The sequence below is a fragment of the Brassica oleracea genome, chromosome C8, assembly GCF_000695525.1.
Source record: "Brassica oleracea var. oleracea cultivar TO1000 chromosome C8, BOL, whole genome shotgun sequence".
Lineage (NCBI taxonomy): Eukaryota > Viridiplantae > Streptophyta > Magnoliopsida > Brassicales > Brassicaceae > Brassica > Brassica oleracea.
The window spans coordinates 32,253,613-32,277,267 of record NC_027755.1 but is presented as its reverse complement, the minus strand read 5'-3'; the positions used below and the strand labels follow the sequence as shown (position 1 = coordinate 32,277,267).

Genomic DNA, 23,655 nt, shown 5'->3' with positions numbered 1-23,655 from the left:
GTAGATTACATGAACATTTTAAAATATTAATCTTACAACAAACAAATGAAAAAGAATACAATAGAAAGGAGAGACTACCACAAAATTGTTTACTTACAAAAAGAAAGAAAAAAAACATTGAATTAAAGCATAAAGAAAATACATAAAAATTGAGAGTCTATACTTGGCAATGAAGTCCTTGTAGAACTCCCATGTAGCATCCTCTGGTCGTTCTCCCTTCCACTGCACCAAGATTTTAGTGACAGCCAAATTGCGACGTTTTGCCATTTTTGTTTCCAAAATCACCTCGGGTTCTTTAGATGTTCCCAGATCAGACCAGAACTGTGGTACCGTGGGTGATGAGGTTGGTGGGTTGGGGCAGAGCTTGAGCTGGCTTACATGAAACACATTATGAATAGCAGCCTCAGGCGGGAGTTCCAAGCGATACGCTGCGGAGCCGACATTGTCACTGACTTTGAAGGGACCGTAGTATCGAGGAGATAGCTTGTGTGGAATCTTACTGTTCTTTGGTGTGTTTTGCCGCTAAGGTTGGAGCTTGAGATACACATAGTTGCCCACAACGAATGTCCTCTGTGACCTGTGTGAATCAGCAGCTTGCTTGTTCCGGTTTTGAGCCCTCATTAGGTGAAACTTGAGCATCGAGATCACCTCCCCCTCTTACGTAGGCTTCTGTCAACTAGTGTAGAAGTGCTTTCAACAGGCAGGTAAGGAAGGTGTAGTGGAGGTGGTTGACCGTAAACAATCTCGAAGGGTGTGCTTCTGATGGCGGAGTGATAAGTTGTATTGTACCACCATTCCGCTAATGGAAGCCATTTGCCCAATGTCTGCGGTGTCTCAGCTGTCATGCATCTCAAGTAGGTCTCTAGAGTCTTGTTTGTGATCTCAGTCTGCCCGTCTGTTTGAGGGTGATAGGCTGTTGAGTATCGCAGGTCGACGCCGTGTACCCTGAACAGTTCCTTCCACACTTCACTTAGGAATGTAGGGTCTATGTCACTCACAATATCTTTCGGAAGACCGTGTAACTTGAAGATGTTGTCTAAGTAGGCTTGAGCAACTTCGATCGCAGTGTAGGGGTGAGACAGAGGTATGAAGTGTGCATTCTTACTGAGTCGGTCGATGACCACTAGAATGCAGTGTTTTCCAGAGGAAGGAGGGAGTCCTTCGATGAAGTCCATACTGACTGATTCCCAAACACCTTGCGGTACCGGTAGAGGCTTCAGCAGGCCAGGTTTAGCCACGTTCTCATACTTATTTTTCTGACAAACGCTGCAGTTTCTCACATAGTTCTGAACCTCCAGAGACATCTTTGGCCAAAAAAAAAAAGCGATTTGATCCTGTGGAGAGTTGCGTCTCTGCCCGAGTGACCTCCAACAGCCGAGTCATGCAGCCATTTGAAGATGTGAGTTTTGATCTCCACATCATTCCCAACAACTAGCTTCCCTTTTCTCCGCAGTTCTATATTGATATAAGTATACTGAGGGTGAGATAGCTTGTTGGCTTTCAACTCAGTGACCAGCTTGGAGAGATGAGAATCTGTCTGCCATAGACGCTTCAGGGAGTCGAAGAACTCTTGCTGAGCATGAGGCAGCGAGATGTGGAGTAGTTGGGACCCGGAGACCCGAGATAAGGCATCTCCAGCAACGTTTTCTTTCTCCAGCTTGTACTGTACCTCAAAATCATATCCCATTAGCTTAGAGAGCCACATGTGCTGAAAAGGAGTAGTGGCTTTCTGCTCCACCATGTATTTGAGAATTTTTTGGTCTGTTTTGATGATGAAGGGACGGTGTGCAAGATAAGCGCTCCAAGTTTAAACATCGTAGACTATTGCCATTAATTCCTTCTTGTAGACTGAGAGCGCTTGTTGTCTTGGACCCAAGGCACGACTGATATAGCATATTGGGTGACCTTCTTGCATAAGCACTGCACCAATACCCGTGTTGCAAGCATCTGTCTCCACAATAAAGGTTTTGTTGAAGTCGGGCAGAGCGAGAACAGGGGCTGAACTGAGGGCTGTTATGAGGTTTCCAAATGCATTTTCGGCTTCAGGACCCCAAATGAACCCATCTTTTTGGAGGAGTATGGTGAGGGGACGTGAGATCATGTTGTAGGCCCTGATAAAGCGTCTGTAGTAGTTAGCGAGGCCAAGGAAACTTCACAACTATTTCGTGGTTGTGGGAATGGGCCAGCGCGTGATAGAGTCGACTTTACTAGGGTCAGTGCTCACTCCTTTTGCCTCGATGAAGTGCCCCAAGTACTCGATCTTTGTGGCTCCAAAAGTACATTTTGAAGCTTTCAGATAGAGCTGCTGCTGACGTAAGATGGAGAACACTTCTTGCAAGTGAATCAGATGAGTTTCCCAGTCTGGACTGTAAACTAGGATGTCGTCAAAGAATACCAGAAGGAACTTCTTTGAGATGTCTTGGAAAACGTGGTTCATGAGGCTTTGGAATGTACATGGTGCATTCGAAAGACCAAAGGGCATGACCAGGTATTCGTAGTGGCCAGCGTGAGACTTGAAGGCGGTTTTGAACACGTCTTCAGGCGACATTCTCAATTGGTGGAATCCAGCGTGGAGGTCGAGCTTAGAGAAGTAGAATGCTCCACCGAGTTCATCAAGAAGGTCTTCTAGCAAGGGTATTGGATATTTGTCCTTAACAGTCTGCGCGTTGAGACCTCTGTAATCGACGCAGAGCCGCCAACCTCCATCTTTTTTCTTCACCAGAACAATAGGTGATGCATACGGACTCGAGCTGCATTGTATGATTCCCTGCTTTAACATGTCTTTCAGCAGGTCATCAATGGCGTCCTTCTGTAGAAAGGAGTATCGGTAGGGTCTGAGGTTCACAGGGTTTGCTCCAGCTTTTAGAGGTATCGTGTGATCAAAGCCTTCTCGGAATGGGGGAAGACTTGTCGGCTCCTCAAATAAGTCAGAGTAAGATGATAGTAGTGACTGCAACATTGGATCATCAGATAGCGTACTCTTAGGAGCTGAGATGTGGGAAAAGAGAGACTCTGGAAGTAGTTGGGAAGTTTTCTCAGAGGATCCTATTTCCCGAATCTATAACATGGCTATCTGAGGTTGTTGTAACATTAGTGTGTTGAGGCGGGCCCCCTTGATCAGTTTGCAACCAGACTTCGTCACTCCTCGCAGCACATGTTTGATCCCGTTGAGGTTGAACTCCATTCTCAGATTCAATAAATCCCAGAGGATCGGTCCAAGAGTTGAGAGCCATTGAACGCCTAGCACAAGTTCACAACAGTCAAGTGGGAGACTTCTTATCTCGGTAGTGAAAGAATACCCTTGCACTGACCAAGTGAAGTTGCTGCATTTGTGCGTTGTGACCAAGTTGTTTCCGTTGGCAGCAGCGACAGACATGGGACTGAAAGCGTCAAGTGTGCAACCAAGTTCTTGAGCGACCTTGATGTCCAAGAAGTTGTGAGTGCTTCCGGGATCCACCAGTATGTAAAGCTTGCGCTTTCCATATTTTCCAATGACTCTCATGCAGTTAAATGTGGTGGAGCCACTGAGAGCGTTGACAGAGATTACTGGTGTGGGCTCAGCTTGAACTTCCTCATCTGTGATGTCAGTGATTTTCTCATTCTCGATCAAGGAGTCTGCATCATCATCCTCATCTTCACATTCCATGACGAAAATCTGGGATCGTTTGTGCTTTAGTTGATGCCCAGGTGAGAAAGCTTCATCACAAAACATACAAAGTCCTTTAGCTCTACGATCTTGCATCTCTTGGTAAGAGAACTTGCGCGCAGGCCTGTCATTGTTGTTCTTTGGAATGAAAGAGGGTTTAAGGTTGTTCTTTGAAGTCTCAGGTGCAGGCAACAGTGGGGTTTGTTGTTTGTACTGACCACCGTAGCTTTTCTGTTGTTGAGAAGGATTGAAGGGAGCTCTGTAGGAGCGCTGAGGTGTCGCAGCCAAAGAAGACTCGTGTAAGCTAGCTATTCTTGCAGCAGCAGACATGGAGGTGGGGTTAAACTGACGAACATGAAGAGAAAGATGCGGGTTCATGTTAGTCAGAAAGATACTTAAGGCATGAGCTTCGGGAAGGGAAAGACGAGTTCTTGTGTTCTCAAACTTCTCCAGATACTCTTCAACTGAGTCAGTGCCTTGTTTCAGCGCGACGAGATCAGCCAGCGGATCGTCGAAAAGGCCGTGGAATCTGCCTGAGAGCGCGATGATGTAGTCTGTCCAGGATGGGAAGATCCCAAACTGCTCAGCTAAGTAGTTTATGTGCCATTGAAGGGCTTTTCCGGTCATGTGCATAGCGGCGAGTCGGACTTTTAACTCGGGGGCTGTGTTGTCGATGTCGAAGAACTGCTCACATCGACATATCCATTCACGAAAGTCCTTACCGTCAAAGGCTGGGAAGGTCAGTTTCGTAAGCCTATTGGTGAGGGTGTTCATCGGGGGTGTAGAACGGTCGCCGGGTGTGTAATGCTGGAACCGATGTAGATCTGGAGGTTCTGGGGGTCGGTTTGACTCCGCAGAAGTTGGGTCCATCATCTGAGAGCCACCGGCGTCGTTGAACGGTTGTTTCCCTGGCGCCTGGGTTTGAGAAACATGTTCAAAAACGAGTCTTTCGAGTTTGTTGTAGCGGTCGTCGAGTGAGTCAGCGCGCTGACGGAACTCGTTTGTGTGGCGTTCTTGACCGGTACGGATTTCCTCAACCAGCTCGAGCATCGTCTTCTCTTGGTTACGTGTTTCTACCATATCTAGATCCGTGAGGTTCGAGATGGCTCTGATACCAAAATGAGACAGCAAAAGCTATGAGTGATAGTTTCTCTCTGTAAATCTTCTGTAGATCTAAAGAGGAGAAGAATCAAGGACTAAAAGATGATCTGAGTTTAAGAAATGTCACCTTCAAGTGCAATGATCAAAGCAATACGACGTCAATGGCGTATGCACAAGATAGAGAGAGAGTTTAGGGAGAAGATAAGTTTGGATAATGATTGATGATTCTAGCAAAATGCCAAAGTTGTACATATAAAGGGAAAATGCTAACGGTCTAAACAAGTGACCTGTAACCGGGATGCAACCCATGACTGGGAGTAATCTTATTAGACTTGCAGTAATAAAGTGAAAGTAAAGATAGGTGAGTAAAGAAGGTAAATGCTGTCACAGAGTGAAACATGGCAGCATTAAGTTACAGATAATTGTTGTGTGATGATTGTTGGTGATTGATTTCGGGGCTCCTAGAGCTTCCCTCGCTGAGTATTTGTCGAAATACTCAGCCTTCCTTTCTTTTTTAGGTGAGTTCGAAGAAGTGCAGGAGTAGTCGTCTCGGTGTGATGTTGGCTTTTCGGGTGTTTGATTTTCTTTAAGTTATTTTATTTTAAGACTTGGTGATTTGGTTTTTAAGCGTTTCCTATTCGTTTTAGTACGATTTTGTAAAACATTTGGATTCGATCCTTGGGAATGAGATTTGCATTGGCCTTTTTAAGTATTTTTATTGGTAAAGACAATGTGAATTCATGTCGTCTTGTTTAAGCGAGATAAGAGTATGACATTAGATTTCCATGTTTAGGTTTGTGGAAAAAAAAAAGAAAAAAAAATGGAAATAATAATACTTTTTTGGTCAAAGGAAATAAGAAACTCTGAGTCTGACACCAAGCCACTCAATCTCTTCCAATAGAACAAGAGTTGTTCTCACTAACATGATGTGAAACTTCTCATAGAACATTCATCAATCTGCACAACATATAAGACAAGAAGAAGGCAATTCACAGCTCTATAAAAAAAAGGTATGGTGATTTTGTTTTTATGTCAAAAGTATGATGATTATAATTGGAAAAAAATGTAAATATTTCATATAAAATATGGTGTAATAAGTGAATTTGATTCGTAATAATTTGTCTAAATATGGCAATATTCTATAATATAAATGCAGCAAAGCCCAGCATAGATAAACCCCTAAAATCTGAACTGGAGACTCCTCCTACCATTTGTTTGTTCGACGTCCTCCGCAGTTTCGTAGTTTCATATGACTAGTAACGCATGCAAGAAAGGTAAAACGTTGAAGCTGCTTTAGTTTTTGTTACGGTTTACTATGTTCTCTCCGTATGGTTTACTCTGTTCTCTCCTTGATGACTTACTCTGTTCTCTCAATATCGTTTATTCTGTTCTATCAACTCAACTTGGTTTATGGTTTACTCTGTTCTCTCAATAAGGCATACTCTCTTCTCTCCGTATGTTTTACTCTGTTCCCTCCATATAGTTTACTCTGTTTTATCCATATGGTTTACTCTGTTCTACTACAAGCGCTCATAGTGTCATTCTTTTGAGATTCCATTAGATTATAGATGCATTGATTTTTGATAAGGTTTATGAATGTAGATAATTACAAGATATTAGTTAGCCTTATCTCTAAGATTTATCCTTATCTTTTATAGATGAAGAGCTCCGACGATGAATCCTTTGAAGTCGATGAAGCGGTCGTACTCCAATCTCAGCTCTTATCGCATGTTGTTGAAGACTGCACCGGTCCTGAACACAAGATTGAGAAAGTCACAGGCAAGATCCTCGAGAAGGTGGTCGAATACTGCGAGAACCACGTCGCCGTCGTCGACGACGGTGGTGCCAATTCTTCTTCCGCCTCCTCCGGTGATGCTCTCAAGAAGTGGGACAATAAGTTCATCACGCAAATGGATCTGTCCACGGTCTACGGTCTCCTCATGGCTGCGAACTACCTAGACATCAAAGGTCTTTTTGATCTCACGTGCCAGGGAGTCGCTGACGTGATCGCGGCATGCAAAGACCATAAGGAGTTTCGTGCAACGTTCGGCCTCGTGAATGACTTCACAGAAGAAGAGGAAGCAGAGGTTCTCGAGGAGAACGAGTGGGCTTTTGATTGATGAATGAATAAGCGGGTTAATCTAAACCCTAACTACTCTTTTCTTTTCGAATCTTTGAGTTTACGGATCTTTAGATCGATAATAGTTGAACTTGGCTTTTCTTGTTTCGATTTTGTGAATATGAGCAGTGTTCTTGATCGATATTAGATGAACAGAAGTCTTATAAAGCAAGTTGTTATCTCTGGTGTGACACGATGAGAAAGGTTTTCGAAGTTGAACCTGGCTTTCTGTTGTTTCGTTTTTGTTTTTATCACCACACAAGTTTCTTGAACCCTATAACCCTTATGGTTTCTTAATTTTTTTGTTTTGTCTGATTATATAAAAAAGAAAAAAAAATTAAAAGCGCACCAATCGCGGGCAATCACGTGTCGTGAGACCCGCGAACAGTGCAAAAAACCCACCACAAAAAAGTGCAACTCCATCGGTCGAAATCTATTTTGAATTTCTTAACAGTTTAATCTAAATATTTCTAATTTAGTTAATTTAAACAATAAAACTTTAATAAACTTAATCAATAACTAAAAGATAAGTGGCTGTAAAGGGTAATACCGGTTCTGAAATCACCTATTTTAGAACCTTTTTTTTCCTTCTCTCCTCTTTTTTTTTAATTTTTTCATTATTTTAAGGAGTAAAGAACCCCTCCTCAACTCTGCGACGGATATGGTCTTCACCGGTTTTATAATTTTGGTGGGGCACACACACTAATTTTGGTAAAGAAACTCCATTAACAAACCCCGATAATGATGGTTTAACTATTATTTTTTTCACTGATATGATTTATTTAACATCTCAAAAAAAAAAAAAGTATTCAATGGATCGTAGTGTGCATTCCATGAGCCAATTCTACAAAATCTCTCTACATTCAAACTAGAAAAATGCATCACATATGGTGGAAAGAGATAATATTTTTCAAACTTGGTTTTGTGCACGTTGTTAACTAACGACATCAGTCGTAGTATAAAATAAAAATAAGATGCATCAGGTACCTATTTTGATGCCTGTCTTTCAATTAAATGTAACGAAAAAGTCGTCGTTTAGAAAATATTAAATTTTACATTCATTCACGAATGATAAGGTTTTAGGACTTGAGAGAGTAATAGAAATAAATTGGCAAACAAGACCCAAAAACAAAGCCTAAAACAGATTAAAAAAAAACAAGTGTCATGAGACAGCTGTGGATATAAAAAAGTCTTTATCTGACACAAATTTAAAATTTAGATTTCAGTCTAATGAGATTTTCTTTTCAGTTTAAAAGTGTACTTATATAACTCAAATCTAATAATGTTTTCACTGACGCTCACAAATTTTGTTTTTCAGTCTTATGAAAACAAAAAGGCAACTATTTTTTCAGTCTAAATTTAATCGGGAGAAAAAGGAAAAAAGGACAACTGTTTATTGTTGATTTTAGAAAGATTGAAAAAAAGAAAAAGAAAGAGTAAAATTTTCTATAAAACATTAATAGGAAAATACGAAAAGATTCTATTACCTTTTTTTTAACTATTTCTTCTTTTAATTAATTAATTTATATAATACAAAATATTAGCATCTTCAATATCTTGCAGGTAGATCTGGCACAGGACATAAGAAAAGGGAAAACCCTATAAAAAAAGAAGAAGAAGAAGAAGCTGAACCGGAGACTCTCATCATCCGCCTTTTTTAGCCGGAGTTTCATATGACTAGTAAGCGATGCGAGAAAGGTAAAACCTTTCAATTGAAATCGAAAAGGTTAAAGCTTTAGTTGTGTGGATCTTCTCTGTTTGTTTACTCTGTTCTCTCTATATGTATGTATGGTTTGTTTATTCTGTTATTTCCCCCATGGCTCTGTTCTCTCCATATGTATGGTTAGTTTTAGCCTGAGTTTCATAACGGATGCGAGAAAGGGAAAAACAATCGAAAAGGTTAAAGCTTTAGTTTCTCTCTTATGGTTTTCATTCTCTGTTCTTTCCTTATGGCTCTGTTTTCACCATATGTATGGTTAGTTTCCTTATGGCTCTGTTTTCTCCATATGCATGGTTAGTTTTACTCTGTTGTTCTACTACAAGTTTCAGATGAAACTGTGTTGTAGTTTTACCGCTTGTAGTCAGTCAGAGTTTGCCCATCTTCCATTAAAAATTTCAAATTCAGACAAAGCTTGTAGCTTTTGTTATTTATTTATTTATTTTTTTGTCCTGTCTGAAACTTTTGTTTAAATGCTCAAATCACTTACTTCATTTTTCAGGGACTGGATCTGTCTGCATGGAATCAAAGAAGCTAGAGATGGGCTCGAGAGATTTAATCAGCTGTCTCCCTCGAGAGGTTCTGGTAGAGATCTTGTCCTTACTTCCAACCAAACTTGCTGCTTCAACCTCTCTTCTCTCGAAAAAGTGGAGGTATCTGTTTGCACTGGTTCACAGTCTTGATTTCGATGATACTGTCTTGCTGCAACCGCCGCCAGAAGAAGGGAGGGAAGAACTCAAGGAGAGCTTCAGAAACTTTGTGGACAGAAGACTCGCTTTGCAATGCGGTTGTGGTTCTCGTATCAAGAAATTCTCTCTAACATATCTCGTTACCAACAACAGCGATGTGGTTGATGAGCGTCGCTGGATAAGCAGTGTCGTTGAGCGTGGTGTTTTGGAAGTGGACGTTACTTTGAGGCCTCGTTGGCTAGGCCCTGTACATACTGATGAGGTTCACGGGAACTGCTTTCTTCCTTATCACCTCTTCAGGAGCAAGACACTGGTTAAGCTGCGTCTGGGAACAGATACTAATGTTGGAAAGCTTCCTCCTGATGTGTTTCTTCCAGCGCTTAAGAGTCTCTTCCTCGATACCATCATGTTTGACGACCAAGATCTCTCTGATGTGCTTCTTCCTGGTTGCCCAATGCTTGAGGAGTTAACTGTTGTTCACAAGACTGATTTTTATCCTAATTACAGGATATCGAGTCAGACAATCAAGAAGCTAACAGTTTTCTATTGTTATGATTTTGGAATTGATGATGGGTCTCGTATATCATTTGACGCCCCAAGTGTTGTCTCTCTCAACTACACTGACTATGCCTTGTATGAGTATCCACTTGTTAACTTGGGATCCTTAGTCAAAGCTAAGCTGGACATTTCTTATTCTAAAACAAATATCAAGAGGCCGGATTTATCGGGTCTCCTTGTAGGGATAAGCAACGTGGAGACTCTCCATCTTTCTCCCGATTCTACTGATGTAAGTCTTCTTTGTGTGTGTTTTTTTTTTTTTTAACTTACTTGATAAAACTCAGGACATTCTTGAAGCATATGTGTGTGTGTGTGTGTGTTTCAGTTGATTTCTCGATGTGTTAAACATGGACTAGTTTTACCGGTGTTTAACAATCTGGTTACCTTATCTTTTGGGAGTAAAAACAAACGTGGTTGGAAACTGCTGCCATATCTGCTTAAGCACTCTCCAAAGCTTGAAACATTAATCATCCAGGTAATGTTGTTGTTTTTCACTAATAATCGAAACTTACTTGCTCACTTCTTCTTCTTCTTTTTCCCCCAGGGTCTGGATAGTTACACAGGCGATGTTACCATTGGTCTGTTCCAAGTCAAGGAGCTGCATGTTGTTGGTTATAAAGGAACTGCTAAAGAGCTTCAACACCTGAAGAGTTTGCTTGCAGGAACCGAATGCATCCCGAAAATGCAAGTGGAGTTCCCTGAAGATGTTGTGGTCGATGATGCCAAAATGATCCAAACCCGTAGGGATTTATTTATCCTTGTCGGAGTTGTTTCAACCGATGTCGCTTATTTCGAGTAGACCTTTGTGTACCATTAAACCACATTATTTATCGGGAAAATTACCAAATATGACTCACAACTTGATTTATATTACAAAAGTAAATCCAAACTTGAATCAAATGCAAAAGTAACATAAAAGGCTATTGAAATTACAACCAAGCCCTTGTGAACAAACAAAAAAATAAAAAAATTTTTACGTTTCTGACCCTCGTAAGTCGTCTAGACAGACGACTTTGTAGTAAGTCGTCCAGACGACTTACTGGAAAATCGTCTGGACTAGTTATACTTTGAAATAATTTAAAATTTTTGTAAAAAATATTTTGATAAGTGAAAACTTGAAATCATGTAATTAACATATGTTTTAAGAGATATAAATTAAGATATAACAAAAGTTAATTGTTTTCAACATAGATGAGTGAAAGTAGTGAGTCATGATATTTTTTGGTTTAGGCTTTGCCAACATATGTTGTAGTATTGTATGTGTTCTTAGGGTTAGATTTTGGAATGCATAAATGTTTTTTTGAAAACTTTAAAATTTACCTAAGTGTGTTTATTTCTGTGTATAGTAAACACTATTTAAGTATAACTACGGCTTTATAACGTGGTTAGTAAGTTAATTTAGTCAATTTAGTTTAGGGGTTAATTTAGGGTCTGGACGACTTACTGGTGTACATTATTCAACAGACGACTTACTAGTAAGTCGTCCAAACCGGACCGAACCTTTAATTTTACAATGTACTTTTAAACCTATCAGCCGCCATAATTGTTTACCAAGCATCGTTGTGTTGAAATCAGTGATATCTTTAAACCCTAAACCTCCATCGTCCTTACTAATACATATTTTATCACATGATTTCCAATGCATTCCTCTTGTATTACCGCCATGGCTCCACCAAAATTGTGCTACCGCACTCGTCAGCTTTTTTGCAGTAACCTTGGGTAAACGATAGCAAGACATCACATGATTTGGCAAAGCCTTGATCACTGATTTGATGATCACTTCCTTTCCTCCTTTCTTAAAGAACTTAAAAGTCTAGCCATTGACCATATTATTTAGCCGATCCTGTACGAAGACAAAAACTTGTATCTTAGAATCCCTAATACTTTCCGACAGGCCTAGATAAGTTCTCATCCTTCCCAAATTCTGTATGTCCAAAATATCTCTTAGCTCTTGTTTGACAGATTCTTCGATCTTGTGATCAAATTGAATTGGAGACTTATCAAAGTTTATTAGTTGACCTGAAGCTATCTCATATTCCTTTAAAATTTTGAGAATGGCGTGACACTAAGATTAAAAAAACAACAACATATACTAAGATAAATATCACTTATACATCATCTATATTATCATTAATCTATAAAGTATAATAAAAGATAGATTATGTTCCACATCCGATAACAAATATAATTTAAAATTACCAGTAACAAATATGATTTTAAAACAGAATAATAAGAATTGGTTCTAACTCGTCAAAGTTACAAAATTTATTCAAAAAGTATATAAATAATTAAAATCTTGAAATAGTTATATTATTCAAATTAATGACTTAGAGAAAACTAATAATAAATTAATGACTTAGCTTAATCCTAATAAAAACATGAAAATAGCAAAATTAAGTAAAATCATGAAGAACGTGACAAATAAACAAAATCAAAATAATTATACATCTCGTTACAAATTTTATAGTTATATTATTTAAATTAATAAATTAATTACTCAGCTAAAAACTAAAAATAATTTAATGACTATGCTATAACTTAATAAAAATATGACAAATAAGCAAAAGTAACTAAAATCATGGTTAAAACATGACACATAAGCAATATCAAAATAATTATATACCTCGTTACAAATTTCATAGTTATATTATTTAAATTAATCAATTATTGACTCAGAAAAAACTATTAATAAATTAATGACTCAGTTTAAATTATTATTTTTTTCGAATTCATATTTGGTTTGGATAAAATCTAAAATTCGAAATGCCTTACAATTTCAGATATTTATGTCATATTAAATTTGGTTTGAATTCTCACTTTTTGTTCTTTTATCGTCCCTACTTTTTCTATTATATATAGATGTTGTTTATTTTCACTAAAAAGGAAAATTAATAGACCAATCACGGCTTAAAAAAATATTAATGCTCTATATATTATTAAATGCTTTGGTAACAAAAGAATAAACAAAATGAAATTAGAGCGCGCGCAGTCCCCAGTCTTGTTGTCAACAGACCTCAATTAGGTCGTGAGCAGTCCGAGGATCACTCTCGAGTCTCGAGTCGCATCTCTGGCGTCGCTTCCGCTTCAGTCACTCTCGTCGTTTCCTCGATTGATTGATATTTACTCCTTGAGAATACACTATTGTCTTTGATTCTCAGGGTAGCTAGTATTCTTGTTTTTGCTCCTCAAAGCCATACTGCTCAAGCTCGCATTCGGAGCTAGCTTTACTTGGCAGGAACGCAATTGTTATTGCTGATGGGATGAAAGATCAAGATCAAGAAATCAATGAGATTTCTGGCAAGATTGTACGGTCCACAGTGCAAGGGAAACGATGCGGTATTCCTCCTAACGAATCCTTGGGAGCTTGCGGGCTTTGTCTTCAACAGGGAGCTCGAGTCACGCAGATCATGCTGTGAAAATAACCCTGAGGATTTTGGAACAATCTGGAAATTAAGCGGGGGTTCCAAAGAGATTTCTGCTGTCAAAAGTACATCTTGAAACCGGATTACGTATCTCCTGGTGGTCGTTTTCTGCTAAGTAAGGTTACAGTACAGGGCGTTTCAGCTTGGCTCTGTACTGGATGACGTTTGTGGCGGCTGAGCCTAAGGTCCTGAGATTTTATTGTAGGGACAGTGTGTACTCAGTTACTCATATATATATATATATATCAATCTTATTCTTATGACAGGTAGAGTCTGAGGAGGATGGTAAGGTTACTGTTGTAACATCTGAGTGAGGGAGAGACCTCCAAACGCAAACAAATCGACTGTGACCCTTCCCAACTGCCCAACAAGGTAACATTGTACTTCTTCTTACCTTGTCATTTGAATTATGATTATGGAATGCCTTCACCTTCAAACAGGTTACGAAGATTGGCAGAGTTGATGCATGGGGCCATGGAAAATCCAAACACCAATGTCTCTCATTCACTACATGTCTTGGCTCACAAATCAGACATGTGAGTTCCTCAATGATCTGTGGTAAGCTCGCTACAAGATTTTCGCTTGAAAACGAAAACAATATATTAAGTAGGGTCCTGGAACACTCTTTAGACCACAACTTTGTTGCACACACTCTCGCACAAACAACTATTTGCCATGTTTTGGAAAATAGAATGATGTTTGTTTTGCCATTTGTCATCATTCTCATCATACGGTTTATTCAAATTTTCGGTTGTTCTCTACACACTGACAGGTATGTCTTCTGTTTGTACTCCCACAACGTCGCTGCTAAGGGAAAATTCATCGCATTTGTGTCGACAGATGCAGAGACTGAGAACCCTCAAACCGAACTAAAGGCTGGAATTGATCTTTTGTGTCCTGTTGATGAGATATTCTTCTACCTGTATGATAGATACAAGTCTCTCAACGTGCCATCTTGGGGCAACTGCTTTATATCAACGGTGAGCCAGCTTATTATCTATTTTAGATTGGGTGGATTCTAAGTAACTAACCCTTTCCTTGTTGGTCATTAACAGAGCTATGATGCTACAGCACACTTCGAGACAACTGTTGCTCATTTGTTGAACATGTATACCCTAATCACTAAATGTTCTGACATTCTTCACTACGGATGTATGTTAGATGCGAATTGAGATGGAGACAAGTCTCGTGTTTCTTTATGTCACATCAACTTTGTGTGTGGAATTAAGTAAGTGCAATTTGCTAGCTCTATGCGAAATTTCTGCACGATTCTGATTGTATGATTTGAGCTTTTGCATTTCGATCTTTATGTAGATGAGATGTGATGGAAAGTGATTGCTTTCGTTTGATTTCCCCACGATCTTATTTTTGAGAAGGCATTGTCTTTGGTAGACTGATTACAATGTTAACATGATGATGGCATATTCATTATAATGTATGTTAACGATATTATGTTAATGACTCATGCACAAGTTTTCTGGTTATGTTCAGGATTACAACGAGAAGGACTCCAAAACACACAGCGGAATGGTTGACAACACTATTGCAATTATGAGCCACCCTATTCCAAACACCAACGACCCTTGTTCAGTTGGCCCACAAATCAGACATGTAAGTTCCTTTCTTTCTGTTTTCTCAATGATCCATGGTAAGCTCCATTATCATATTGACATGTCTTTAAGCTTGCTATAAGATTTTCGTTTGTACACAGCTTGAAAATGAAAGCAATATTAATGCTATCCCTCTTTAGACCACAACTTGATTGCAAAAACAGATAATTATTTTGCCATGTTTAGAAAATACAATGATGTTTGTTTTGCCATTTGTATATTATTATTTTTCTTTAAAATTTTCTGTTGGTTCTGACGTTGTGAGACTTGTTGTACACACTTACAGGTATGTCTTCTGTTGTTCGTACTCCCACAACGTGGCCCCCCAAGGGAAAGTTCATCATCGCATTTGTTTCTATCAGATGCAGAGACTGATAACCCTCAACCCTGAAGCAAGCTTCATATGATTGATAACGACGGTCTTTAGTAGAGCAATTTTCTGTGCCACCATATATGTGTTTTTGAAACTAATGACCCTAATCAGATTTGGTTTGATATATATCTGTTTTCTAAAGCAGTTATCCTAATCTAGTAATCACATAAGATTCCCAGTAACCAAGAACAACCAAGTAATAAACGGATTAATCGAGTGATAATGAATAGGCAGAAGAACAAATGTTGTAAAAGATTATAAATTCCACTTTAAAAGAAGCAAATAAAGTTATATGTGCATAAATAAATAAATATATGAGTTTAATGTTGCACAATATTTATACAAGCTTAGAGTACATCGATCTTGCACTTGGACGAAACTTCCTTATTGGTTTATGAACTTGTGGCATCATCCAAGAAAACTCTTCAAGTGATCCAACGCTTTAGCAGTTCATCCACCTTCACTTGGAAGGGACGAATGGTAGCATTGCCTGCGTAACCCTCCAGACCCTGGAGAAGCATCAATCAAGAAAGATGCGTGTATAGGATCAACGCATAATAAGTCCGTGACTGTGTAGAGATATTCGTTCAGATCGTGTTTTTGCTTACCTGGATGATTAGAGTTTCAAGCTTTGGAGTCTGCTTAATCAGATACGGCAGCAGTTTCCAACCTCGTTTGTTGTTACTCCCAAAATATAACTTAACCAGATTCTTGAACACCGGTAAAACTAGTCCATCTTCAACACATCGAGAAATCACCTGCAACACACACACACATATGCTTTCAAGAAGCTCTTTCTCAAGTGAAATACATAAAGAAGACTTACATCAGCAGAACCGGGAGAAAGATGCAGGATCTCCACGTTGCTTATCCCTACAATGAGACCCGATAGATCCGAATCTTTGATCCTTATAGAATAAAGAATATCTAGCCTAGTGAAGCAGTAAAAGGGTTAGATAGATAATCTTCACTAGAGATCCTCCGTGGATCTTAAATGAAGAAGAATCAAGGACTAGAAGATGGTACAAAGGAAGAAGGACCACCTCGAAGCACAAGATCCAACAGCTACAATGGCTGACACAAGAGAGAGATAGAGATAAGGATAAAAGATGCTTTTGATTGTCTTGCTACGTAACAACCAAATCAGTACTTAAAGACGTGACCTCACAACGGTCAAATAGTCAAACAGGCGACTAGAAACCGGTTTATACATACCGGGAATTTATTTGAAATTGAAAACATAACCGGATATCTCAAATATCCTGTAACAATACACCCCGCTTGAAATCATTCTTGTCCCCAAGAATGGAAGTGAGGGTACTGGGCGATGAAGTCTCTGTAGAACTCCCATGTAGCTGTGTCAGCTGATTCACCCTTCCACTGGACCAGGACTTTGGTGACAGAGGCATTTCTGTGCTTAACCATTTTCTTCTCCAGAATCCTGTCGGGTTCCTTTGTAATGCCGGTATCAAACCAGTACTGAGGGACGGTTGCAGAAGTTCCAGAGGGGTTGGGGCATAATTTCAGTTGGCTGACGTGAAACACGTTATGGATAGCTGCTGTAGGAGGAAGTTCCAAGCGATAGGCCACCGCTCCTACTGATTCCAGTACCTTAAAAGGACCATAGAACTTTGGAGAGAGCTTGTGAGAGAGACCGCGTTTCTTGAGAGATTGTTGGCGGTAAGGTTGAAGCTTTAGGTAGACAAAGTCTCCAACAGAGAAAGCTCGGGGAGAGCGGTGAGAATCGGCGGTTTGTTTCATCCTGTTCTGAGCTCGGAGAAGGTGAAACTTGAGCAGAGCTATTACTTGTTCTCTCTTTTGTAGAGTCCTGTCAACCACAACGGAGGAACTTTCACCGGGGAGGTAGGGAAGGTGTAGTGGTGGAGGTTGGCCATAGACAATCTCGAAGGGAGTGGTGTTGATGGCAGAGTGGTGTGTGGTGTTGTACCACCATTCTGCTAGTGGAAGCCATTTACTCCAAGACTGAGGAGCATCGGCTGTCATACAACGCAGATAGGTTTCGAGAGTTCTGTTGGTTACCTCTGTCTGACCGTCGGTTTGGGGGTGATAGGCTGTTGAGTAGCGCAAATCAACACCATGAACACGGAACAGTTCTTTCTAGACATCACTGAGAAAGGTTGGGTCTCTGTCACTGACCACATTTAGTGGTAAACCGTGCAGCTTGAACACATTATCCAAGTAAGCTTGAGCAACCTCGATGGCAGTGTAAGGGTGCGAGAGGGGAAGGAAGTGGGCGTTCTTGCTCAGTCGATCAATAACCACCAGAATGCAATGTTTGCCTGAGGAAGGGGGCAAGCCTTCAATGAAGTCCAAACTGATAGACTCCCAAACACCATTCGGAATAGGGAGAGGCTGAAGGAGGCCAGGTTTCGCTACTGTCTCATACTTGTTGGCTTGACAAATAGCACAGTTCCTGACATAGTTCATGACCTCAAGACTCATTTTAGGCCAGAAGAAGAGAGACTTAACGCGATGGAGAGTCGCGTCTCGCCCAGAATGACCTCCCACTGCTGAGTCATGGAGCCATTTGAGTATATGTGTCTTGAGTTCCACATCATTTCCCACCACAAGTTTACCTTTGCGTCGTAGTTCGCCATTCACAAAGGAGTATGATGGGTGTGAATGTGGGTTTGTTGATAAATCCCAATGAGCTTTCTGAGGTGAGGATCGCGTTGCCACAACAACTGTAACGAGTCGTAGAAGCCCTGATGAGCCTGAGACAGTGTGATGCTGAGGAGTTGAGAGCCGGAGACACGTGAGAGAGCATCAGCAGCCACGTTGTCTTTGCCTTGTTTGTAATGAATCTCAAAGTCATAACCCATAAGCTTTGAGAGCCACATGTGCTGGAAAGGAGTGGTAGTTTTCTGCTCAACCATATATTTGAGGCTCTTCTGGTCGGTACGAATGATGAACTTCTTGTGTGCTAGATAGGCATTCCAAGACTGAACAGCATGTACCACAGCCAGGAGTTCTTTTTCGTAGACAGAAAGAGATTGATGGCGGGGACCCAAGGCACGGCTTATGTAGCAGATAGGGTGGTTTTCTTGCATTAGAACCGCTCCGATGCCCATGTTGGAGGCATCAGTCTCAACGATGAAAGTTTTGGAGAAATCCGGGAGAGCAAGGACAGGTGCTGAGGACAGAGCATTTTTGAGGTCTGTACTCAGTAGCAATATTACTCCAATCGAACCCTTCCTTTTTAAGTAGGATAGTCAGAGGGCGGGAGATGATGCTATAACCCCTTATGAATCGTCTGTAGTAATTGGCCAGGCCCAAGAAGCTTCGAAGTTGTTTCTGCGACGAGGGAGTTGGCCAGTTTCTGATTGCTTCGATTTTTTTGGGATCAGTGCTCACGCCAGCAGCTGAAATGAAATGGCCGAGGTACTCAATAGAAGTAGCACTGAAGGTACACTTAGATGCCTTGAGGTAGAGTTGCTGGTGGCGAAGTATAGCAAAGACCTCGTGAAGGTGTTGCAAGTGTTCTTCCCAACTGGAGCTGTACACGAGTATATCGTCAAAGAATACCAGTAAGAACTTGCGAGAGATCTCCTGAAATACATGGTTCATCAAGCCTTGGAACGTACAGGGCGCGTTAGAGAGCCCAAAGGGCATCACAAGGTACTCATAGTGACCTGAGTGTGTCTTGAAGGCAGTTTTGTAGACGTCTTCAGGAGTCATGCGCAATTGGTGGAAACCAGCGCGCAGATCAAGCTTAGAGAAGTAGCAAGCACCGCCCAATTCATCGAGAAGATCTTCGAGGAGGGGAATCGGATACTTGTCCTTCACGGTTTGCTTGTTCAGCCCACGATAGTCTACGCAGAGGCGCCATGTTCCGTCTTTCTTTTTCACCAGAACAATGGGTGAAGCGTATGGACTGGAGCTGCACTGAATTGTACCCTGAGCTAACATGTCTTTGATCATACTGTCAATAGCATCTTTCTGAAGGGAGGAGTAGTGGTAAGGGCGTAAGTTCACCGGGTTAGCTCCTGCTTCCAAAGCGATGCGGTGATCAAAGCCTTCCCGAAAGGGCGGTAAGCCCACTGGTTCCTCAAAGATGTCTGCAAAAGACTCAAGGAGTTGTTGTAGGGCGATGTCTGAGAGAGTTTGGAATGCTCAGCGGCGATGAATGAGAGGGAGGCGGCTTCTTGAAAGTGTGATGAGGTAACAGGGTCCTCTAGTTCCCTAATCCGAAGAAGAGAAATCTGAGGTTGTTGAAGGAGGAGTTTGTTGAAGCTGCACCCGTTGATCACTTTATAATCAGACTTGGAAACGCCGCGGAGGACGTGTTTGACCCCCTGGAAGTTGAATTCCATACGGAGGTTTAGGAAATCCCAGAGGATGGGGCCTAGTGTGCACAACCATTGCACTCCGAGAACAAGCTCGCCGCAGTGTAGTGGAATGGTGCGAATCTCAGTTGTAAATGAGTAACCTTGCACCATCCAAGAGAACTTGTTGCACTTGAATTTTGTTGTAAGGTCACAACCATTAGCAGCTGCGACTGTCATTGGCTTTAGGGGCTCAAGTTTACAGCCAAGGTCGTTGGCTACTTTAACGTCAAGAAAGTTGTGAGTACTTCCCGGGTCGATGAGTATGTGGAGCTTCCTCTTCCCGTACTGACCAACCACGCGCATACAGTTGAAGCTAGATGAACCGCTAAGAGCTTTGACAGAGATAGTCGGAGTGGTGTTGTCAATATCCTCCACAGTAACTTCAGTGATGTGCGGTTGCTCATCATCAGACGCATCATCACCGTTGTCATCTCCTTCCATGACATAGATGTGGGACCTTTTGTGTTTCAGTTGGTGCCCTGGTGTGAAAGCTTCATCACAGAACATACAGAGGCCTTGAGCACGGCGGTCCTGCATTTCCTGGTATGTAAACTTTCGAGGAGGTCTGTCATTACCAGAGCGAGGGATGAAGTTGGGTTTAGGGGTTTGTGTTTTAGGATCAGGGGCGGGTAGTAAGGGTGTGGTTACTTTGGGTTTGTAGGGGTGAAGCTATTTGGTTTGTGGTGAGGATTGAAGGGAGCTCTTTGTTGTTTTGGTGGTGTTTGCGACAGAGCAGATTCATGAAGCTTCGCGATCTTCGCAGCAGCAGCTATTGTTGTGGGTTCGAACTGACGTACATGGAGAGCAAGGTGCTGGTTCATGTTCATAAGGAAGATGCTGAGTGCGTGAGCTTCAGGGAGCGCGATTCTGGTTTTTGCGTTCTCAAACTTATCCAGATACGTCTCCACAGAATCAGTGCCTTGCTTTAGAGCCACCAACTCGGAAAGGGGGTCATCAAACAGGTCGCTGAAGCGACTCGAGATGGCAACAATATATTCCGTCCAAGAAGGAAAAAGGCCAAACCTTTCGGTCATGAAGTTGAAGTGCCACTGGAGAGCTTTACCGCGGAGGTGCATCGCAGCGAGGCGAACGCGTAGCTCAGGAGGTGTGTTGTCCATTCCGAAGAATAGATCGCACTGGTAGATCCAGTCGCGTAGATCTGAACCATCGAACAGGGGGAAGGTGATTTTGGAGAGGCGTGAGGTAAGGCCCTGTTGTTGATGATGGTGGTGACCATAGTCGTTCAGATCTGTATGAGGGCGGTGCAACGGCGCTGGATCTGGTGGGTCTGGAGGGCGGTTAGAGTCACCGGAGTTTGGGTCAGCGGTGGGGGAGGTGTAGGAACCGTCAGCGGGTTGTTTACCCGGAGCAGTCGTCTGAGAGAAGAAGGTAAAGATCGTTGTTTCCATCTTGGAAAAACGAGCATCCCATGAGTCTGAGCAGATTTTGAGCTCATCGGACTGTCGAGCCTGAGCCAGACGCATTTCCTCGAGCTGTTCCGCTACCGATCGTTCTTGTAGTCTCGTTTCTACCATCGTCCGTGAGGATCGTTTGGCTCTGATACCAAATGAAGCAGTAAAAGGGTTAGATAGATAATCTTCACTAGAGATCCTCCGTGGATCTTAAATGAAGAAGAATCAAGGACTAGAAGATGGTACAAAGGAAGAAGGACCACCTCGAAGCACAAGATCCAACAGCTACAATGGCTGACACAAGAGAGAGATAGAGATAAGGATAAAAGATGCTTTTGATTGCCTTGCTACGTAACAACCAAATCAGTACTTAAAGACGTGACCTCACAACGGTCAAATAGTCAAACAGGCGACTAGAAACCGGTTTATACATACCGGGAATTTATTTGAAATTGAAAACATAACCGGATATCTCAAATATCATGTAACACCTAGCTTCCACTAGGGAAGCCAAGTTCACATATGTGTACTCCTCTAACGCATAGTCGCGGTAGTTGAGGGACACAAGACTTGGGGTGTCAAACGACATACCACCCCTTAAAAGCTCAAAGTCATAGTAAACTGATAGCTTCTTGATGTTCGAACTACATATACAGAATGGGGTTCCTTCACAATTTTCGTGACGTACATATAACTCCTCCAGCACAGGACAACCACTTAGAAGCACATCACACAGATCGTCACCATCAAAAACAATAGAGTCTATGACGAGGCTCTTAAGCGCTGGAAGATACGCATCTGGTTCGAACTTGTCGAGATATATTTGTGTTCCCAGTGTCAGCTTAACCAGAGTCTTGCTCGTTAAGAGCTCAGAGGGCAGAAAGAGTTCATGCTTCCTCTTTAGACTTAGGCTCATCTCCAAAACACCACGCTCTAGTGCATTACATATCCAGGCAGACAAATAGGCCATCTCTCTGCTCTCGTGAATGTGAAGCTTTAGAGAGAACTTATTGATGGGAGAACCGCATTGCAAAGCCAGTGTTCTGTCCACAAAGTGTCTGAAGCTCTCTCGGATCACATGCCACTCTTCTGGTTGAAGCAACACAGAGTCATCAAAATCAAGATTATGCACTAATCTAAACACATGTCTCCACTTTTTAGCAAGAACAGATGTTGAAGCAGCATGTTTGGTCGGAAGTAGGGACAAGATCTTTCCCAGGACCTCGTCAGGAAGCCAGCTTATTGCATCTCGCAAGCCAGTGTTGACTTCCATACAGACAGAACCCAGTTTCTTTTGCTTGAAAAATGAAGTGAAGTGAGCTCAAAATAAGAGGAAAGAACAAAGACCAGAGAAGCTAAAGGTTCTGAATTAAAAGCATGATAGATTCAAGCTCGGGCAACACAAGTGGCAAACTACAACAGTTTCATCGAAACTCAAGCTATCTATAAGAGATTGGAAGCTCAAAAGAATCACACTTTGAGCGCTTGTAAGGACATAGTAAACCAATATGGATACAACAGAGAAGATGTACAATTCACATCAATGGTATTCCACAGTGGAAAGAAAACTAAACTAAAAGAGGGTTTTTTACAGCTTCAACCTTTCGTTTTGAACCGGCGGAGGACGTTAAACAGATGATGATAATTTTTTTTTTTTTTGGTGAATACAAGGGAGGAAAACCTCCCAAGTTTAATTTATTTCAAAACAAAAAAAACCTACTACTCGACCACATGCCTCAACTTAGGCGGGCCTGAACCATCCTCAATCAACAAGAGACTAACTTCTACTGGAACAACATAAAAAATATGGAATCCTAACGCTAGAGAAAAAGCATAAGTAGTCAAGCCATCTGCAAGACCATTAGCTTCTCTGTAGACGTGTTTAAAGCGGACTATCCAGTCCCTAGAGATAAAGCCATAGCACAATCGTACTAGGAAGGACAAAGGATGCGTCTCCGCAATCCCTGTCTGAAAGAAACCAACCACCACAGCAGAGTCCACTTCTACCTCCACACACCTCACTCCTTTATGCCAAGCAATCAACAGACCATAGTAGACACCCCAAAGCTCAGCCAAAGGTGCAGAGCAACGCCCGATATTTAGACCAAAACCACAGAGCCAACTACCATTCTTATCTCTCAACACACCGCCAGCCGTAGCAAGCCCCGGATTCCCACGCGAAGCCCCATCCGTATTCACCTTAAACCATCCTGTTGGCGGCTTTTCCCACTTAATCCACCTCTGTACTCTCGTTATCCTCACCGCTTCTTTCTTCGCACTGCACATGTTGATTTCCTTGGCCCGTTCTTTAACAAACTGCACTCGGTCCCTACACAGTCGCTTCACCCCAAAGACGTTCCCACACCGCCACTTCCAAGCCCACCAAATTGCTACTGCAAAAAGAACTACCCAAGGACCCGTCTCAGTTTTAACCTCCGAGCTCGAAAGGTTATCATAAGTCCATTCAAACAGAGACTGCCGAAAGAAACTTTGCCTCTTAACCCTCGGTATAATACGGTCCCATATACCTTGCATAGCTGGACAATCCCTAAGAACATGTATTATCGACTCCACACCCCCTCTACACACTCGGCATACATTAGAAACCCCAATATGCCTTCGAAATCTCTCCTCATTTGTCACGATAGCTTGCTGAGAA

At 41.6% G+C, this 23,655-nt stretch overlaps 5 protein-coding genes and 1 long non-coding RNA gene across 8 annotated transcripts in view; 4 read left to right on the top strand and 2 right to left on the bottom strand.

Annotated features, from left to right (window-relative positions):
• Positions 1-4,971, bottom strand: part of LOC106310761 — a 12,459-nt gene extending 7,488 nt beyond the window's left edge. The window contains exon 1 of the mRNA XM_013747980.1: positions 4,369-4,971. Within this exon, the coding sequence (XP_013603434.1) occupies positions 4,369-4,726 (358 nt within the window). The 5' untranslated portion in view covers positions 4,727-4,971. The remainder of the gene's footprint in view (positions 1-4,368) is intronic.
• A 1,434-nt stretch (positions 4,972-6,405) lies between these two features.
• Positions 6,406-7,091, top strand: LOC106310760 (SKP1-like protein 1B). Its single transcript, XM_013747979.1, has one exon. The coding sequence runs from the start codon at positions 6,406-6,408 to the stop codon at positions 6,865-6,867; it is 462 nt and encodes a 153-aa protein (XP_013603433.1). The 3' UTR covers positions 6,868-7,091.
• Positions 7,092-8,422: 1,331 nt separating this feature from the next.
• On the top strand, positions 8,423-10,698 carry LOC106309703 (F-box/LRR-repeat protein At1g06630-like). 3 transcript variants are annotated; one of them, XM_013746803.1, is made up of 4 exons: positions 8,423-8,564; positions 9,086-10,059; positions 10,156-10,305; positions 10,375-10,698. In XM_013746803.1, the coding sequence occupies exons 1-4, from the start codon at positions 8,540-8,542 to the stop codon at positions 10,627-10,629; spliced, it is 1,404 nt and encodes a 467-aa protein (XP_013602257.1). In that variant the 5' UTR covers positions 8,423-8,539; the 3' UTR covers positions 10,630-10,698. The 3 variants fall into 3 exon arrangements, with proteins under 3 accessions (XP_013602257.1, XP_013602259.1, XP_013602258.1); XM_013746805.1 differs by having other exon boundaries at positions 8,423-8,592; XM_013746804.1 differs by having other exon boundaries at positions 8,423-8,765.
• A 2,608-nt stretch (positions 10,699-13,306) lies between these two features.
• LOC106309202 (guanosine nucleotide diphosphate dissociation inhibitor 2-like) lies at positions 13,307-14,424 on the top strand. Its single transcript, XM_013746261.1, has 5 exons — positions 13,307-13,437; positions 13,519-13,624; positions 13,693-13,810; positions 14,025-14,232; positions 14,308-14,424. The coding sequence occupies exons 3-5, from the start codon at positions 13,719-13,721 to the stop codon at positions 14,422-14,424; spliced, it is 417 nt and encodes a 138-aa protein (XP_013601715.1). The 5' UTR covers positions 13,307-13,437; positions 13,519-13,624; positions 13,693-13,718.
• On the top strand, positions 14,415-15,302 carry LOC106311302. The gene is made up of 3 exons (XR_001263979.1): positions 14,415-14,480; positions 14,744-14,863; positions 15,149-15,302. It is a non-coding gene; the product is annotated as an uncharacterized LOC106311302 (long non-coding RNA).
• A 176-nt stretch (positions 15,303-15,478) lies between these two features.
• LOC106311004 (F-box/LRR-repeat protein At3g60040-like) lies at positions 15,479-22,509 on the bottom strand. Its single transcript, XM_013748231.1, has 4 exons — positions 21,488-22,509; positions 16,062-16,167; positions 15,844-15,993; positions 15,479-15,744 (listed from the first exon to the last, which is right to left on the bottom strand). Exons 1-4 carry the CDS (start codon positions 22,267-22,269, stop codon positions 15,661-15,663), a joined length of 1,122 nt encoding a protein of 373 aa, XP_013603685.1. The 5' UTR covers positions 22,270-22,509; the 3' UTR covers positions 15,479-15,660.
• Between the last annotated feature and the right edge of the window lie 1,146 nt (positions 22,510-23,655).